Source organism: Euprymna scolopes, chromosome 15 (assembly GCF_053919585.1).
Source record: "Euprymna scolopes isolate OS-2025 chromosome 15, ASM5391958v1, whole genome shotgun sequence".
Lineage (NCBI taxonomy): Eukaryota > Metazoa > Mollusca > Cephalopoda > Sepiida > Sepiolidae > Euprymna > Euprymna scolopes.
Genome location: NC_136496.1, coordinates 98,230,687 through 98,251,291, shown reverse-complemented (window position 1 = coordinate 98,251,291; position 20,605 = coordinate 98,230,687). Strand labels below are relative to the sequence as shown.

The 20,605-nt window shown below is 31.5% G+C and overlaps 1 protein-coding gene across 5 annotated transcripts in view; it reads left to right on the top strand.

Annotated features, from left to right (window-relative positions):
- Positions 1-20,605, top strand: part of LOC145294024 (MAM and LDL-receptor class A domain-containing protein 2-like) — a 319,308-nt gene that overhangs the window by 93,421 nt on the left and 205,282 nt on the right. For all 5 annotated transcript variants that reach the window (XM_080140991.1, XM_080140990.1, XM_080140987.1 and 2 more), the window contains one exon: positions 12,888-13,122. In XM_080140991.1, coding sequence (XP_079997117.1) covers positions 12,888-13,122 — 235 coding nt within the window. The remainder of the gene's footprint in view (positions 1-12,887; positions 13,123-20,605) is intronic.

Genomic DNA, 20,605 nt, shown 5'->3' with positions numbered 1-20,605 from the left:
GTCTCATAGAAAAAACAATCGAAGGTAAAATTCCGGAAATCGTAAGTGGCGTCCACCCAAGAAGTGTTGAACCAGTTTCTTGCGAAGAAAGAAGTGTCAAGAAAGAAGTAGTCAACCACCTCAACAGAAACAACCTTCTTAGTGACATGCAATATGGTTTCCGCTCTGCAAGATCTACAGCAGATGTACTAACGGTTATATCACATAGGATTAGTGAATCTCTTGACGAAGGTTTCCTTTCCAGGGCAATTGCTCTTGACATATCGAAGGCCTTCGATAAGGTATGGCATAAGGGCCTACTTCACAAGATTTCCAGCTACGGTATAACTGGAAATGTTTTCTCAATCATTAAATCATTTCTCTCCGATAGGCTCATAAGAGTAGTGGTTGATGGGCAGAAATCAGAGGCCCACAGTATGTATGCTGGAGTCCCTCAGGGATCCATCCTGGGTCCAACTCTCTTCCTGATCTACATCAAAGATCTCCCTAAACACATACTTAAATCATTCGTTGACATCTATGCTGATGACACGACCATCGATGGCAACACATCAAAGGCCGTAAAAGACAAAGTTCTCTCTAATTCTCTCTCCTCTGATCTTGAGCGCGTGGTTCAGGAGGGGAAGAGGTGGTTGGTCACTTTTAATTCATCCAAAACCAAGCTTCTATCCTTACATCATCAACGCTCTGATCCACATCTGGCATCAATTGAAATGGATGGCTCTGGTCTTGGGGAGGCTCCATGTTTTGACAAGCTTCTGGATTTGACCTTTACTTCTGATCTGAAATGGAACACGTAATCAAATCTGTTGCCAAGGATGCTGATGGTGGGTTCCTTCTACCGCTCAGAAGATATCTCACTACTGATGCAATTCTCTATCTGTATAAAAGTCAAGTACGTCCAAGGATGGAGTACTGCTACCACATCTGGGCAGGAGCTGCTAAAAACAGCCTATCCTGCTTTGACAGAGTACAAAATGGGCTTCGTGGTTTAGTGGGGGATGCCCTTTTCTCTTCCCTGCAACCTCTCTCCCACAGAAGAGACGTTGCGAGCTTGTCTTTGTTTTATCGTCATTTCCATGGCAGGTGCTCGTCTGAGCTCCAATCCCTCGTCCCCCCTTGCTAATCTTTCACGAGAAACACTCGTCTGGCTGAAACTACTGTCAATAATTTTCCCCACTCTTTATCTGTGCCTAAATCAAAACGTAGATTCCATGAGCAAAGCTTCTTTCTTAGAACTGCACGCTAGTGGAACTATCTGCCGCTTGTCTGTTTTTCCACCTGACTACAACTTGAACGTCTTCAAGTCCAATATAAAAAACTCCTGACAAACCACCCCCTTAAGTAAGACACTCTATTAAAACCCCCAATACTAATGATTGCTACAATACTATCTCATTGATTACTGTACACGCAATAACCCTTATCCCTGAGTGGCCTTCAGGCCTTGATAAGTGGTGACCCACATGTAACAAAAAAAACAATCAATGAAATTGTCTTGATATTATTACTTTACATAGCTGGAGTGTGATATACATTTCTTCGTTTTTCTGGTAGATTTACTCCAATAGCTCTTATAGTTACTGCTAGTGATTGGACGATTTTAATGTTTTTCCGATTCCAATGCAATTGCCGATTCCGTGTCCAATAAATATACCAAATTTATGATAAACGCCAATTAAAATATTGTTTACGTTAGTTATTTTTTTACTAAAACATCAATGAAAAAAGAAATTTGTGGAAGGCAGCGAGATCACTATATCACCCTTACTAAAAAAAAAAAAATTAGTTGACAGTGGAGATAATTAAGTTCTATTCCTTACATCACGTGACGAACGTAATCCAAAATGTCGGACAAATTTATTCCCATATAAACTTTATCGAAAGCAGTTTTTCATTAATTATTTTTACCTTATTGTGTTCCGTACTCTTTGGATATGTTAGTATTTGTGACACAACAATTACGGAGGTACCATTTATTTTACTTGAAATTCAATATGTTTCCGTTTGTATAATACAGAAGGACAGTACTTGCTTATATTTATAGCTTAGAGTGTTCAAAGATGCGTAACGAAATTACTGCAACAGTTTCTATGCATCAAGTTCTGCATATCTTTTAATATAAATTCATAAAATGAGAATGAGCGCGCATATCGCATATATTTCATCGTCTATTTGTCTGTCTATATTTCTGTGCGTCTGGTTATATTCGTGATTGTGTATTTGTGGATCTGTCAGCAATCATGATTCTGCGTCTTCATGTTTGTATGGTTTTCATCCTTTCTTCATTTTTCTTAAATGATAATCTAAATTGCCTTTTCTAAAATGTTTTTGGTATTTTAAATGCTAAAAGAAAAAATCAAAATGCATGCACTTCATTAATCAAATCGATAATTCAAATTTCAACATTATTAAGGAATATTTATCTTGTTTTCTTTTTATCTTTTTCCTAAATCTTTGTTAAATATACTATTATTAACCAATACTTTTTCTTATATTTAAAACGAGAGAAAAAAGGTCTTCCATGAAATTGAACATTTTCCAAATTATATTTGCATATTATCTGAACTCAAAAACACGATACTTTTTCTTCTTCTAAAGTATGCATTACTTCTAGCTAGTCTAAAGTTAATACGTAACCCTAAAGGTATTACTTCTTAACCGGATTTTTAAACGAGTTAAAAATAATCAGACTTTCCAATGTGCTAAAAGTTCCATTATAGCATATTTATTATGGGGTGGAGATGGGATGGCCGAACATCGTATCTCGAGGTAGATAAAGGCAAAAGTATGCATGCATTAATATGGGAGGGGAGATTATCTTCAAGCACTACCATAAGCTGGGAATGGGACACCGGACTTTACTAAGTAGATATTAATAAGTCCTTCTCACTTTTTTTCCATTTTTTTAAATGGAGAGTAGAGAATGCATGTGGATGTGTTATCGGCAGCTCCAGTAACTCTCGCTTCTCCTTTTTTGTCCTTCAGTCCTCATTTCCAATGAGTAATTTTTCTGACAAATGGTGAAGAAAAAGCTGCTTTCCAGGTCAGTAGTACTTTGTAAACAGTAGCATGAGATGTTGGAAAATTTCTGTTTCTATGTCTATCCTTGTGGTCATGTCACTAGTAAGGGTGCTGGAGGTAAATGTTTCATCTGGGTTGACGTAACCCGCCTGATAATCAGGGACCCGAACCTTGGATTAACCACTAAGGAGGCTGTTCTATCAGCAGATGCAAAGTACCGGGGCTGCTGTATTGCAATTTGGTGAATGGATTCTGGACCATACAGTAGTTTCTGGTAGGGCCTCTCGATGCCATACTAGTGGGTAATTGTTACGGCTTTACCTTATCATGTGCTACAAAAAATTCTTGTCTCTTTCTCTCTTATTTTCCCTCTCTGTCCTGCTCCAACAATGTCTACCGACCTGCTCCTCAAATCCCAAAAGCCCAACATGACAAATCTAAAAAAAAGAAAAAGAAAAACACGAATAAACCTAGAATCCCATCCTCCAACGTAGACCCCTACTACCAGGTCTCCTTCTCCAACATCAGGGGTCTACGTTCCAACCTTCCAGAAGTTGAAGCACAATTACAGGAGATGAAACCGGACATATTCTTTCTAAGTGAAACTGGCATAGGACCAACCAATTCCCTAGACGAATTCATAATTAAAGGATACTCTAACTTTACATCTAAATCTGACCCCCACGATCGCCATGGTCATGGAATATGTGCCTACATCAAGGATGGCTTTCCATGTGGTAGGGATATCTCCAGAGAAGACCCTAATTTACCTTACATGTGCTTCCCGGTTGCGCTAGCTTACACCACTGCATTTATATTTGCCCTCTATCGCCCCCACAACAGTGGGGTTACTATCTTTAAGAGCATATCTGAGAAAATTGACCACATCCTGTCTGCTTATCCTTCGGCTAACATTCACATTTGCGGTGAATTCAATGTCTATAATGTGGAATGGCTGACCCACTCAAATAAAACCGATGACGAGGGGAGGTTTTGTCATGATTTTGCCACTGCCTATGACCTCACTCAGATTATTCACGAGCCCACCCGTGTGCCCGATACTACCGGTCAGTATGCAAGCCTTCTAGACCTTTTCCTCACAACTTCCTCTGAGCTATGTTCATGTGCCGTTCTATCTCCTCTGGGATCGTCCGACCACTCTGTTGTAGCAGTTAAGATAAAAATGAAATGTAATAAGTCTTAAGACGTACCTCTCCACTATACTCAATACTCTATGGCTGACTGGGATAGCTTCCGTATATTCATATCTGACCTACCTCTGCATTCCATGTTTAAAAAGGATGTGTCCCCTATAGTATCAAACCTGACCGAATAGTTACTTGTAAGCATAGACCGATTCATACCATAAAAAAATCCAACAAAAACCTAACAGCCAGCCATGGTTCTCATCTTAATGTGCTGCTGCCATCGCGCACAGAAGTGCACGACTGTGGGACTCTCTTCCATTTCCTGTTTCCCACCTGACTACACCTTGGATGTCTTCAAATCCAACATAATCAAATTCCTGACAAACCGCCCACTTAAGTAAGACACTCTATCAAATCTCCAATACTAATGATTACTACAACACTATCTCATTTATTACTGTACACGCAATAACCCTTATCCCTGAGTGGCCTCCGGGGCTTGATAAGTAGTGACCCCCATGTAGAAAAAAAATATCGATACTGATTCATATAATCGTACACAGTAGTGGCTCACGAATTTGTTTAAAAAAAGGTAGGCTCCCTCTATTAGATTAGAAAACTTCTCACACCTGTCAATATCTTTCATATTGTCACATCTGGACTATTAGTATCTCCTTCTGGACAGAGTCCCACAAAAGTATCTCCTTCTGGACAGAGTCCCACAAAAGAGTCTAATAGGATCCATACTGTTTGCCAACCTCCGGTTCCTGTCTCATCGTCTCTATGTGCTTGTTTTGAAAGTACTTCAATGAAATATGCTTCGACGAACTTGTTGCACTTAGGATCTATAACGTAAATACTCTGATCAATCCGACAAGCAGCAAAATCCTACCCCTTCACTGTAAAGGCCCCTAGATGCCTGAAGGATTTCTCCTTTAATAGTTTCTCTTCTCGAACAATTTGCCTTTGGAATTTCCTTTCTTGCTACCTGTTTTTCCAACTGTACCAACATACGGGAATTTAAATATAATGTGAACAAGCATCTCACTGCAAAATCCCCACCGGGCCCTTAATTCTCAGTATCCTCTTACGTATCAGTGGCAATGTGAGTAGTTTTGGGTGTAATAATAAAAAAGAAAAAAATCACAAAAGTTCATGTAATATAGCGCGGACGGCTATATGCAAATGCTTGACGTCACCGGTAAAGAAAAAAAAAAGACTAAAAAAGAAAGAGAGCAATCACGTGAGAAACGTGAAGAACGTTCGAGATCACGTGAAAGGCGTGAATGACGCCCCAAAAGACGATTACATGGGCGACGCTACGGCCGTAACAATGAGGAAATAAATGTAGTAGTTCTACAGAAAAAGCGAGTTAGAGTTTTTTCTATTCTTATGTAGCATAAGATTTTCGTTTTACTCAAAAGTTACGAACTGTCAAGACAAAAAATACACTCGAGTATAAGGGTCACTGAGATGAATAAATAGTTGGTTTCATGATGAAATATATTATGAGAGGATTGCAACTGATTAAAGGAATGAAGACAATTTGGTTACTTATGCATGCATTTACATACGCGCATCCGCGCTATGTTACACTCTGCAAAAGAAGGAGCCACGTGGTAATGTGTTTTACGGATGGGAAATGCGTAGAAATATTGCTTATGGAATTCCGTCCGATGGAAGAAAGGAAAGTCCATTTCAGTTGTGGTAGAGAAGGGCGAGTTCTTGCTGTAAGTATTTTACAACGAAATATATTGTACAGGTGTATGAATGAATAAATTATACTTATAAATATCGGAAAAAGGTAAGGTGTGGCAATTCACCTCTCCCAGGAACGAGCCACCGTTGGTCGTACGGAACTTCTCAGTTCTTTTATTGAAAATGTAACAAAATTGCATATCAATCAATTAACGATATATTAATTCAAATATAATGTATTGTATAATATTAATCAATGAACGATATATTAATTCGAATGTAATGAATTGCATAATACTAATAAGTTAACTGTATATTAATTCAAATGTAATGTATTGTATGATGTCAATCAGTTAATTATATATTAATTCAAATGTAATGTACTGATTTATATTAATCAGTTAACTGTATATTAATTCAAATGTAATGTATTGATTCAGTTGACCGTATATTAATTCAAATGTAACGTATTGCATAACATTAATCAGTTAATTGTATATTAATTTGAATGTAATTTGTCGCATAAAATTAATCAGTTAACTGTATATTAACTGTATAATTATTCGAATGTAACGTATAGCATAATATTAATCAGTTAATTGTATATTAATTTGAATGTAATTTGTCTCATAACATTAATCAGTTAACTGTATATCAATTCAAATGTAATGTATTGCATTATATTAATCGGTTAACTGTATATTAATTCAATTCAAATTGATTCAGTTGACAATATATTAATTCAAATGTAACATATTGCATAATATTAATCAGTTAACTGTATATTAATTTGAATGTAATTTGTCGCATAAAATTTATCAGTTAACTGTATATTAATTCAAATGTAGCGTATTGCATAATATTAATTAGTTAACTGTATATTAATTTGAATGTAATTTGTCGCATAAAATTAATCAGTTAACTGTATATTAATTCAAATGTAACGTATTGCATAATATTAATCAGTTAACTGTATATTAATTTGAATGTAATTTGTCGCATAAAATTGATCAATTAACTGTATATTAATTCAAATGTAACGTATTACATAATATTAATCAGTTAACTGTATATTAATTTGAATGTAATTTGTCGCATAAAATTAATCAGTTAACTGTATATTAATTCAAATGTAACGTATTGCATAATATTAATCAGTTAACTGTATATTAATTTGAATGTAATTTGTCGCATAAAATTGATCAATTAACTGTATATTAATTCAAATGTAACGTATTACATAATATTAATCAGTTAACTGTATATTAATTTGAATGTAATTTGTCGCATAAAATTTATCAGTTAACTGTATATTAATTCAAATGTAGCGTATTGCATAATATTAATCAGTTAACTGTATATTAATTTGAATGTAATTTGTCGCATAAAATTAATCAGTTAACTGTATATTAATTCAAATGTAACGCATTGCATAATATTAATCAGTTAACTGTTTATTAATTTGAATGTAATTTGTCGCATAAAATTGATCAATTAACTGTATATTAATTCAAATGTAACGTATTACATAATATTAATCAGTTAACTGTATATTAATTTGAATGTAATTTGTCGCATAAAATTAATCAGTTAACTGTATATTAATTCAAATGTAGCGTATTGCATAATATTAATCAGTTAACTGTATATTAATTTGAATGTAATTTGTCGCATAAAATTAATCAGTTAACTGTATATTAATTCAAATGTAACGTATTGCATAATATTAATCAGTTAACTGTATATTAATTTGAATGTAATTTGTCGCATAAAATTGATCAATTAACTGTATATTAATTCAAATGTAACGTATTACATAATATTAATCAGTTAACTGTATATTAATTTGAATGTAATTTGTCGCATAAAATTAATCAGTTAACTGTATATTAATTCAAATGTAACGTATTGCATAATATTAATCGGTTAACTGTATATTAATTCAATTCAAATTGATTCAGTTGACAATATATTAATTCAAATGTAACATATCGCATAATATTAATCAGTTAACTGTATATTAATTTGAATGTAATTTGTCGCATAAAATTAATCAGTTAACTGTATATTAATTCAAATGTAACGTATTGCATAATATTAATCAGTTAACTGTATATTAATTTGAATGTAATTTGTCGCATAAAATTAATCAGTTTACTGTATATTAATTCAAATGTAACGTATTACATAATATTAATCAGTTAACTGTATATTAATTTGAATGTAATTTGTCGCATAACATTAATCAGTTAACTGTATATTAATTCAAATGTAATTGATTGCATAATATTAATCAGTTAACTGTATATTAATACAAATGTGATGTCTATTATGATGTTAAGTTAACCATATACCACTCGTCGTTAAATGCTTATTTCTGATGCATAAAATTGACATTTTCCCAGAAAACGAAGACATTATTATAACTCGTATGTATTTGTCACTTTTTAATATATATATATATATATATATATATATATATATATATATATATATATATATATATATATATATATATATGAACAAATGATTAATAAAACATGTTAAAAGACATCTTGAAAAAGAGTTAAAAACATATTTAATTTTAAAAAAGGTAGCACAACATGCTTACATGTTTTATTAATCATTTGTTTTATTAATCATTTGTTCATATTATAAGCTCTATTTCCTTTTCGGTTTTATTGAGCTTTTACATCTGGTTGAGATTACTTTACTTGTAAATATTAACTCTTTAATATTTATAATATATTTTAAGTTTACCATTTTGATTACCTTGGTAAACTTATTGTAATTTTTATTTTTTATTTTATATATATATATATATATATATATATATATATATATATATATATATATATATATATATATATATATATATATATAGTGTGTGTTTGTTTGTTTGCTTGTTAGGTCAGATAATTTCAAAAAAACGAATACTTAGGGTCATCATAACAGTCTTTCATCAGATATTCGAATACAGAGCCAGAACATCGGGAGCTTTGAGCCAGGAAATGTTTTATTAATCGAATATCATCGACATTTCCGTCATTATGTATCCTTCGGACTATAAATTTGATATGTTCCGATTATGCAATCTTTCTTAATATCTTCTATAGCTTAATCCTTTATATTTAATGTTCATCACTAAAACTGTTTGATTCCCTTTCTTACTCTCTCTCTCCTTTTATTTTTAGCTTTTTCAGACGCACATAGACACACATATATACATATTTCCCAGGCTCTAACCCTCTTTTTATTATCCTTCTTGCAAGGTCACTTGAAAAAAAATGTACAGGGTGGTCTAAAAAAACGCTTTATTTTCTTTTTGATCTCAAATTATTCCCAGGCGAGATTTTCTAGATTTTGTAAAATCAAATAGCAGTTAAATAAGATTGTATACTTCAAATGTGATTAAAATTGAAATAAATTATCAATGTCTATCCTTAATAGTTAATAATATGTTCTATTTAGGTACCTCATTGACAGATAAATCCTAACTCGAACATTGAAATTGTCGATAATTCGTTCTATCATGTCAATTGCCATGCGTCTGGTATCCATTGTCATATTGTCCTTTAAATCTGAAAGACTTTGGAGATTGTTGTAATAGATGCATCCTGTGAGGTATCCAGAGAGAAAGTAGTCATATGGATTCAGATTTGGCGAGTAGGGTGGCCAAGTGAAATCGGTGCGACACGAGACAATTACGGCGGGGGAATTCAAATAATCTGTTGAAACAATGAAATGACGTTCCATCTTGCTGGTAAATAACTGTGTTCATATATACACTCTTTTACTTCTTAGTACAGGAATGAAGTTCGTCAACATGAGTGTATTTTAGCAATTTGTGTCTAACGTCACCCAATTTCCTACACGCTCAAACACCTATGGCTCGATCATGGCATTTCATCTTATGGGACTTCACACAGCCATTTCCCGCTTGTTAAAAGGATGATGAATATGTTCATGGGTTAAGTCTGAGTCCAGAAGCACATACTTTGCAACTTAAAGTGCCTACTCAAGTGATAGTGAGCCTCTTCACTAAAGAAAATGAAATCCAGAATCATACTTAATCCTTTGACTGATATCTTCACAAAATGCTTCCCGTTCTGTTTTATTGCGATAAGTTAACCTTTGCAAGATCTGAATTTTATAAAGAAAGAGAATAAGGTCATCATGTATGATCCACAATCAGATGTTCTCAGAATATCGGTTTCTTTTGAGAGATGACGTTTGGATTTATGGCGGATTCTTCAAAGCGTACTCATAAAAATTTGTATATTGTCAGATTTTAGGGCAGAACGATTTCGATCACTGTGAGCTTTGTTGGCGTCTGCCACACTTTTTTCCCTGGGAATTTGGCCACCAACTGCTAAATCGTTTTTGCTAAAAGTTTGCCTGCACTGCCGCTGTGTCATACAAACGGATTTTCTGGCATGATTTTTGTCCGCTGCTGCATAGTCCAGTTGGATTCAAAAGAATCTTCCAGGTGTGTTGTCTCTATCACCTAAAACTATGGTAAAAAATGGTAAACCACAGCATTGGGATGAAAAACAAAATAAGACGTTTATATATATATATATATATATATATATATATATATATATATATATATATATATATATATATATATATAATGATTACTTCATTAAATCACATAAATTAATATACGAAAGTATAAATTTATGCGTGAACTTTAAGTATTTAGTTCAACAGTGCTCAATACGTAGGAAGAGCTAGGTAGTAAGTTTAAAAATATATATGCAATTAAGCTACACAGAATATTCAACATTTCATCCACGCTAGGATCCATCAGACTTATAAGCTTATAAGCCTGGTGAATCCTAGCGTGGATGAAACGCTAAATATTCTGTGTAGCTTAATTGCCATATATATTTTATAACTTACTATATATATATATATATATATATATATATATATATATATATATATATATATAGTAAGTTATAAAATATATATGGCAATTAATTTATAAATTACTAACTAGCTTTACCTACGTACTGCGCACTTTTGAAGTAAATACGCATAAATTTATACTTTTGTATATTAATTTTATGTAGGTAAAATAAGTAGTTATATATATATATATATATATATATATATATATATATATATATATATGTGTGTGTGTGTGTGTGTGTGTGTTTTGTTCGCTTGATTTTATATATACATATGTGTGTGTGTGTGTGTGTAAATCAAGCGAACAAAGCCTCTTTCTAAAATACTACTCTTGATAACGATCAAGATATCGAATGCGCTTGAGTTTATTTGGTTGTCTTCAAAGACATTCAAATATAAAAAATACAATATTTATTCAAAGCTGGTTTGATACTTGTCCCTTATTTGATATGAGGTAGGTTCTTTCCACTGTCGAATCTGTGCCGTGGGTGGCTTGATCCGTGTAAAGTTAATAGACTTTCTTGTGTGTGTGGTGTGTTGGCTCAGTTGGTAGAGGTTCGGGTTTTAAGTCCTGAGAGTGGACATGTCTAACTGCGGAGCCAAAATGAGGGCGAAACTCGAGTCTTGGACTTCCAGTTTGTTGGCTTTCTTGGCTCTTGTGGGCTGCGACATTGGTTCGGCTGTGGAAAATCATTATATATATATATATATATATTTACTATAATAATTAAATACCTAGAGACACTAGTGTTTCATCCTTTCGGAAATCTTCAGTCCAGATTCGAACCCGGCAACACAAGCAATCTCTTGTTTGATTAGCAGAGACTATATATATATATATATATATATATATATATATATATATATATATATATATATATATATATATATTATATATATATATATATTATATATATATATACTATATATATATATTATATATATATATTATATATATATTATATATATATTATATATATATTATATATATTATATATTATATATTATATATATATTATATATATATTATATATATATTATATATATGCATATATATATATATATATTATAGTAAGTTATAAAATGTATATGGCGATTAAGCTACACTGAATATTCCGCGTTTCATCCACTCTAGGATTCTTCAGGCTTATCCTAGAGTGGATGAAACGCGGAATATTCAGTGTAGCTTAATCGCCATATACATTTTATAACTTACTAATTAGCTCTACCTACGTATTGAGCACTTTTGAAGTAAATACTTAAAGTTTACGCATAAATCTATACTTTCGTATATTAATTTTATGTGAGTAAATTAAGTAGTTATATATATTATATATATATTATATATATATATATATTATATATGTGTGTTATTTGTTATATATATATTATGTATATATATTATATATTATATATATATGTTATATATTATATATATATGTTATCTACTATATGTATTATATATATGATATATATTATATATATTTATATTATTTATATATTATATATATATCACATATATTATATATATTATATATATATTATATATATATATATATATATATATATATATATATATATATATAGTTATCTGTTAGCTATGTATCCATCTTTTTATCCAAGTAACGTATAATATACGACCAATAATAATCCTGTTATCGAGGTTCAAAGACCATGTAAGATAGGAGTTAATGGGTTTGTCAGTTTGATGAGGAACGACACCCCAATAAAACTGAAAAACGATGGAATAAATTGGGAAATATTTGTGTATTTAAAAAGATGGCTCGACAAGGATTTGTTAACATTTGATTTTAAAACGATCATGTTGTAGTCAACTCAGAAGAACTCCCGTGGTGTTGTGTTTCGTAGATGAGGATTTTTGCGAAAGACTTAATGGGCCATCTAGTAGTATATAAGATTAATCCGTCGGGATTTTGTCCATGGGGAAATGTCATATCTAGATAATGTACAGCAAGTAATTATAATGTGAATTTTCTAACTGACAAACGAACAACCACACGTTTAATATATAAAGTAATTTTTAACATAAAGTTATTTTTTGTAATTTCTATTAAACATCTGTATGAATATTTTTAGGTTACTACATGTACACAGAGGCGTCATCTGGTTCTGAAAGAAGCGTGGCAACCATGAGGAGCCCTTATATGTATAAATATATTGTGAGCATACAGTTTTGGTACCACATGTACGGCGATACCATGGGGACACTAAACGTGAAGTTACAAGTTAGTGGAAAGAAAACCACTTACTGGTCAATGTCAGGCAACAGAGGGAACCTGTGGCGTTATGCTTGCGTCAATGTCGATTCAATGTAAGTTTCGTTTTATTTTTTGCTTATAGTTCACACTTTCTCAATTAAATGATTCGAAAAAAAAATGTCGACTAAAAAGACTTTCAAGTGAAAACAATATTAGCAGGCCTTGAAGTGGTGGAACGTGGATGAAAATATTCAAGTATGTGTTCCAGATACATTTAACAGTGACAACAATTTTACAATTTAATATCCCTATTTAAATTTAGGCAAATTTTAGGCATATATATATATATATATATATATATATATATATATATATATATATATATGAATGGAAATGTATAAAGAAGAATACGAAAAGTATAAAAGCTTATAACTTTTCTTTATTCGTTTTAAATTGGTGACGTGCAGGAATACTAAATTATATTATGAAATAAAATTCTTTAAAAACTTTTTTACAGGTACATAATTTTCGACCGATCGTTCAGTCTTCATCGGTGCAGTGAAAGTATATATATATATATATATATATATATATATATATATATATATATATATATATATATTTATATATATATATATATACGTTTAGTTGTTTTACATAAGCATTATACTTTTTATTTGTTTTACATAAGAGTTACTATGTTGCTACATATTCATGCCCATGTTTCAGTCAGCAAGTTACAAAGTTCAGTCAATAGTACAAATTTTACAGGAGTATATATATATATATATATATATATATATATATATATATATATATATATATATATATAGCCCCCCCCATGTTTACTCTTCCCTTTCTTTTTCCTTTTTTTTTTCTCTCTCGTATTTCTTTTAAAATCGTTCTTCAAATAATAACAGCCATTTCTGTAAGGTCTGACGAGGCTGCTGGATCATAAATATGGTCCGGCAACCGAAACATATGTAACTGAACAGATAAAAGGGTAATAAAAAATAAAACGCATATTTGCTCTGCAATAGTATTGAGCACTCTCTTCAGGTTTTACTAATTACCATTTTTGTCATATATATATATATATATATATATATATATATATATATATAAATATATATATATATATATATATTAGCAAAAGTACCCGTCGTTAACTGGGTTCAAAAACAGCCTACAGAAAATTGACTCTGATTTATGAAAGTATAATAGGTTATGAAAAGGAAGGGTTGTAAAGAGATAACTTCGAATTTGGGGGTATCAAAACCAAAGCAAAATATGATGAAAGTAAAAATAAAATGGATAAATCCAATAATTTATTATACCATACCTGTTCACACTGAAACACTTATCACAATATTCTGTGGATCTATATTAAAAAAACCTTGTTAAACTTAGTGACATATTTCCATTCTATGGAGGTCAGGCGCGAACACAATTTTATTATACCATCTTTATGTAAGTTAAAACATGCTTATCAAAGCATTATTATGTACATTTATACCAAAAACACTTGTAAACGTTTTTTTATTTTTTATTTTTAATTGTTTTATTTGCATACTTTGTGGACCAAGCGCGTACGCAGACCCCACAATTTTAATGAATCATCATTATGCCAGATCAAACATACCCATTCCTGTGTCTCGATACATCTTCTATCATTAAATATGATCAGTTTTCTATAATACTCAACCATATAGGAGTCAATACATGACCAGACACACACACAGACGAAAAGAAAAGAAAAAGTCATAGATCGTACGAAAAAGAGGACAGTTTTTGAAACCTACCCATGTCGGGAAGGACAAACATATGTGTGCGTATGGGAAGGTTGGGTTGTTCGATATCTATATATACACTTTTAAAAATGCGTTAAAATAAATATGTACATTTTTTTTCTTCTGTAAACTTATTCATTTTGTTGAAATATTTAAGGAACAACGGTTAGTCAGGATCTGTTTTGATATTTTGTTCTTTGATTATTATTTTCCCTATGCTAGGGATTAAATGGTAGAAGCCTTTTCTTTGCGTAATAGTATTAGTATTCAATATTAGTGCTGATTCTAAAAGTCTTCTTTTAGCTCTATCTATCACGTATTTAATAATTTTCGCTTGATCTAAATTAAATGAGTGATCTTGTTCTGCACAATGGCAAAAGAGTGCATTTTGGGCATTACCATTCCTTATATCTCTTCTGTGCTCGTTAAGTCTTAATTTCAATTTTCGCTGTGTTTCACCTATGTACGCTTGTTGACAGTTGTTACATGGGATGGAATATATACCGGCATCGGATGTGAGGGTTTTGGGAGAGTGCTTGGTAGTTTTTAATGTCTGTTTTATGGTTGAGGAACTTGTTTGTATCAAGTGAAAACCAAGTCTATTAAGAGTGTCGTAGATTTTTGTATATATATAGACATCGAACAACCCAACCTTCCCATACGCACACATATGTTTGTCCTTCCCGACATGGGTAGGATTCAAAAACTGTCCTCTTTTTCGTACGATCTATGACTTTTTCTTTTCTAGCATTTTTACTTAAATTATCCTGAAGATGTCCTCTGAAATAAGGACGACACGTTGATTATTTTAATAATTTCATTCGGTTTTTCTATTTTTCTCAAAATATAACGTCAACCACCGCTGGTATTTTTACATTCCTTATACATACACACACACACACACATATATATATATATATATATATATATATATATATATATATATATATATACGTTATTTATTTGTTTTTGTTTTGCGATACTTTTGGAACCAATTCAATCATTTATACGAAAGTGCATTTTTACCTAAATGCGAGTTGGGAATAATTTTCCCTTTAACCAATGTAGAGTGGCATAAGTATTGTTCAATATATATATATATATATATATATATATATATATATATATATATATATATATATATATATATATATATATAGTAGCATGGGTGCCAGGCATTGCCCGGGTGTTTGGAGGTGTATGCTGATCGAGAAAAAAAAGGTCAATTGTTTTAATTTGATCCCTATTATTACCCCTTAACATTTATTGTTTTGGGCTCAAATCGAGTTATTAAGTTAGATCCATGTCCAAGAAACTTATATCTAACATTTCAAATGTTTAGACCCAAATTGTCGGAGTTTGGTAGAGTTCTCAAAGGTCAAATTGTTGAACTTTGACCCCTTAATAGCCAAATTTCTGGCCGAAAACCTATCAAATAGATTTTCCCAAATCTCAGTACCCTGTATATCAAATTTCAAGTCTGTAGACTTTAAATTAACAGAGTTATTGCGAAGGAAAAGGTACATAGACACACAGACAGACAGACACACAGGCAGACACACAGACACGGTAAGTTTTATAGATATATAGACTAGCATGGGTGCCCGATGTTGCCCGGGTGTTTGGGGGTGTACGCTGAGAAAAAAAACAAAACAAAACAAAAAACAAAAACGGTCAATTTTTTAAATTTGACTCCTATTATGATCCCTTAACATTTATTGTTTTGGGCTCAAATCGAGTTATTAAGTTAGATCCATGTCCAAGGAACCTATATCTTAAATTTCAAGTATGTAGACCCAAAATTGTCTGAGGAGTTTGGTAGAGTTCTCAAAGGTCAAATCGTCGAACTTTGACCCCTTAACAGCCAAATTTCTGGCCGAAAACCAATCACATAGATTTTCTCAAATGTCATTACCCTATATATCAAATTGCGAGTCTGTAGACTAAAAACAGACACACAGACACGTTCACTTTTATAGATATACTAGCATTTCAGCTCGTCGTTGCCCGCGTGTTTGGATGTGTGTGTTGAGCAAAAGAAAACAAAAAACAAAAGTGGTAGTAAGAAACCCGTACCACGAATGAGGAAAAGAACGGTGAAAAATTACATTACGTCTTTGCGGCTACGACCACCGCCAAATCTGAAGTGCCTTATGTTTAAATTAAGGAAAGACAATCGAAAGGAGAGGATAACTTAAAAAAATATCGTCGACAAAAGCGACTCCTTCTGTAGAAAAGTGCCTAGTTGAAGATGAAGATATTAATGTTTTTAGCCAATTTTTCGATATTTGTCGTATATAAGGGCAAACTTTAAAACGATACTAATCTTGGTAAAATCCGTCGCCTCTGTTGAAAGTTTCAGGCAAACATGCAACCATACATACATACATGCATACATACATACATACATACATACATACATACATACATACATTTATATAAATCCGTCGCCTCTATTGAAAGTTTAAGGCAGGCATGCAAACATACATACATACATACATACATACATACATACATTTATATATATTGGTAACTAAAAATTTTCGACCCAAACCGGTTAAAAAGCTTGCCCTATCTCTGAATACCCTTTATGTAAAATTTCAAATGCTTAGACCAGTCTGAGTAATTTGGTAGAGACCGCAGAGGTCAATTTAAAAAAAAAACTTTGACCCCTATTATGACCCCTTAACATTTATTGTTTTGGGCTCAAATCGAGTTATTATTGTCGGGGGAGTTTGGTAGAGTTCTCAAAGGTCAAATCGTTGAACTTTGACTCCTTAACAGCCAAATTTCAGCCGAAAACCGATCACAGATTTTCGCGAATCTCAGTACCTTGTATATCAAATTTTTAGTCTTTAGACTTTAGAATTCATTTGGATATTGATTGTAGCTTATAAATAAAGATTTCTTACATTTATAAGCTACAATCAACATCCAAATGACTGCTTTGACGATAATTACGGGTTTCAAAAGGCGAACAATTAAAAGATAAACCTGACTTACTTAATGATTACTAGGTTTATTTATGCTGTCTTTTACATATAAAAAACTAACCCAATACTTTTGCTGATGACTTTCTTTAGAAAAGACTATATGTCAAAATTATTGTCCCTGGCTTAATGTCTATCACAATAAAAACATCGTTTCCGAAACGATCGTACAAATTATTGACTTTGTTGTTGTTCCTTCTTATGAAACAGATTTTTAATTTTCAATTCTAATTTGAATTTTAAATTATCAATCACATTACTAAATATTAAAGTAGCTCTACGATATTTGCCTATCGAGTTTATTATATATCTGAATTACAATGAGCACTGTTCTTTTCTTGTATTTTAATTAAATTAGTAATTTTACTATCACATTAAAAACACTCTGCTCTTTAGACTACTGTTCTAACCCCCTTTGAATTAATAACTCCCTATAACCAATCGAGTTTCTATACGTAATTACAGATATGTTTCATAAGGAGGACTTACAATTATCAACCAAATGTATTCCCATACCTTCTAAAAACACCTTTATAACCAGCTTAATTACAAGAATGAATATATTTTTAAAGAACTTGAGATGGAAAGCCTACCATTTTGATCAACACCAGAATGAAACCACTGAACCAGTATATCATCAACCTGAAGAAATGAAAAAAAAAACAACCTCAGGGAAGATGAAGAACAGAGAAAAGCAGCCAAATTCTACAGACTAAAAACATATAAAAACCCTTAAAAACTCAGGATACAAATCACAAATCAAATTCCTAAATAAAAATGATAGAAACAAAAACTACATTTAAAATAAACCTACTAAGAGCATAATAACCAATAATATGGTCATGTCATCCCGTATGCAAGTTACAAAAAATGACCAAAAAGCAAGACAAAGCAAAATGAAACTGCAAGTATTAGATACAAACAAAAATAATCAGCAAATCAAAGTCCGTAAGAGTAAAAACAGACATAGGGAGACCCTATGGTTCAACCCTCCATATTCCAAAAATCTTGAGACAAACATAGCCAGAGAATTTTTAAAATATCTGAAAAAAACCTTGAAGCCTCTCATAGATACAGTAAAATCTTTAATAAGAACACAATCAAAGTGTCTTACTCAACTATGCCAAACCTTCATAAAAAGTAATTAGTTCTAACAATAAAAAATTAATAATATACAAAATACAAATACAGAAAATATAGCAGGCTGTAACTGTAAAAGAAAAAATAGATACCCTCTGCAAGGTTCATGCAGAATAACGAATGTAGTTTATAGCTGCACAGTATCACAAACCCCAAATTTAAATGAGGTTAATAGCGACCAAAACTCGACCACCCGATTAAATAACTACACCAATTTTAACCAATCTACCAATCAAATACAGATCAACCCATCACATACCAATGCCACCCCTAATCTACCTGAAAATAAATACATTAAACAAGACGCAATCTACTTTGGACGCATTAAGCATAGGATTTCAACCCATAAGCATTCCTTTAAAAACCACTCCCTGTTCAACCAAACCCCTCTATCCAAACATATTTGGCGACTCAAAGATATTTCTTTCGATTTGAAATGGCAAATAATAGGATCGTATAAGGATATACACCAGGATATAGATTTGGTGCACTTTGTACACAGGAGACCCTAACGATTTTAAAATATGACGATGTCAAAAATAGAACCACCCTCCTAAATTCAAGAGAGGAGCTTATTTCCTCATGCAGTCATAAACGTTGGTTTAAATTTAACAAATATAAACCACCATAAGTCATTAAAAATGTTACTTATTAATATTCAATCTTGAAATTTAAGTTGAAATTGATACCCTTATTAATAAAATTTTGATCATAACTATTATTATTAATATTAGTTTATCTGATATATTTACCATTATTGTATATTATTTAAATATATATTTAAGCTTAACCTATACTATATTTATTAATTTCAATAAATAAATAAATGAAGTAATAAAAATACTAAATTCAATAAGTTACAAATATAATATATTATAATCTAAATAGAATAAATACTAATTATCTCCCTTTCATTATTTAATTAGAAAAATAAGATTATCTCCCCCGTTTTTAAAATATTTGCTTAATTTTAAATAAGGCGTTTGCTAACATATTCTAACCGCTAAAAAATGTTCCATTGGCGTTCTTTTTGAAAATTCATCATTTCGTACATTTATAAGCTACAATCAACATCCAAATGAATGCTTTGACGATAATTACGGGTTTCAAAAGGCGAACAATTAAAAGATACAAAAGGTTTATTTATGGTGTCTTTTACATATAAAAAAAACACCCAATGCTGTTGCTTATGAGGAGACTTTGTTTATAAAAAACTATATATCAAAATTATTGTCCGTGGCTTAATGTTTACGAAACGATCGTACAAATTATTGACTTTATTGTTCCTTTATTGAAACAGACTTTAATTTTAATTCTATTTTGAATTTTAAATTATCAATCACATTACTAAAAATATATATATATATATATATATATATATATATATATATATATATATATATATATATATATATATCCTAACATTTCATCTCAGCGTTGCCCGGGTGTTTGGAGGTGTATGTTGAGCCCCCCCCAAAAAAAGCGGTTGATTTTTTTAAATGTGACCCCTATTATGACCCCTGAACATTTGTTTTAGGGCTCTATACAATTTATTAAGTTAAATCCATGTACAAGGAACCTATATCTAAAATTACCCTGTTTATCAAATTTCAAGTCTGTAGATAAAAACTGACAGTTATTGCGCAGGGAAATGTACACAGACACACAGACAGACA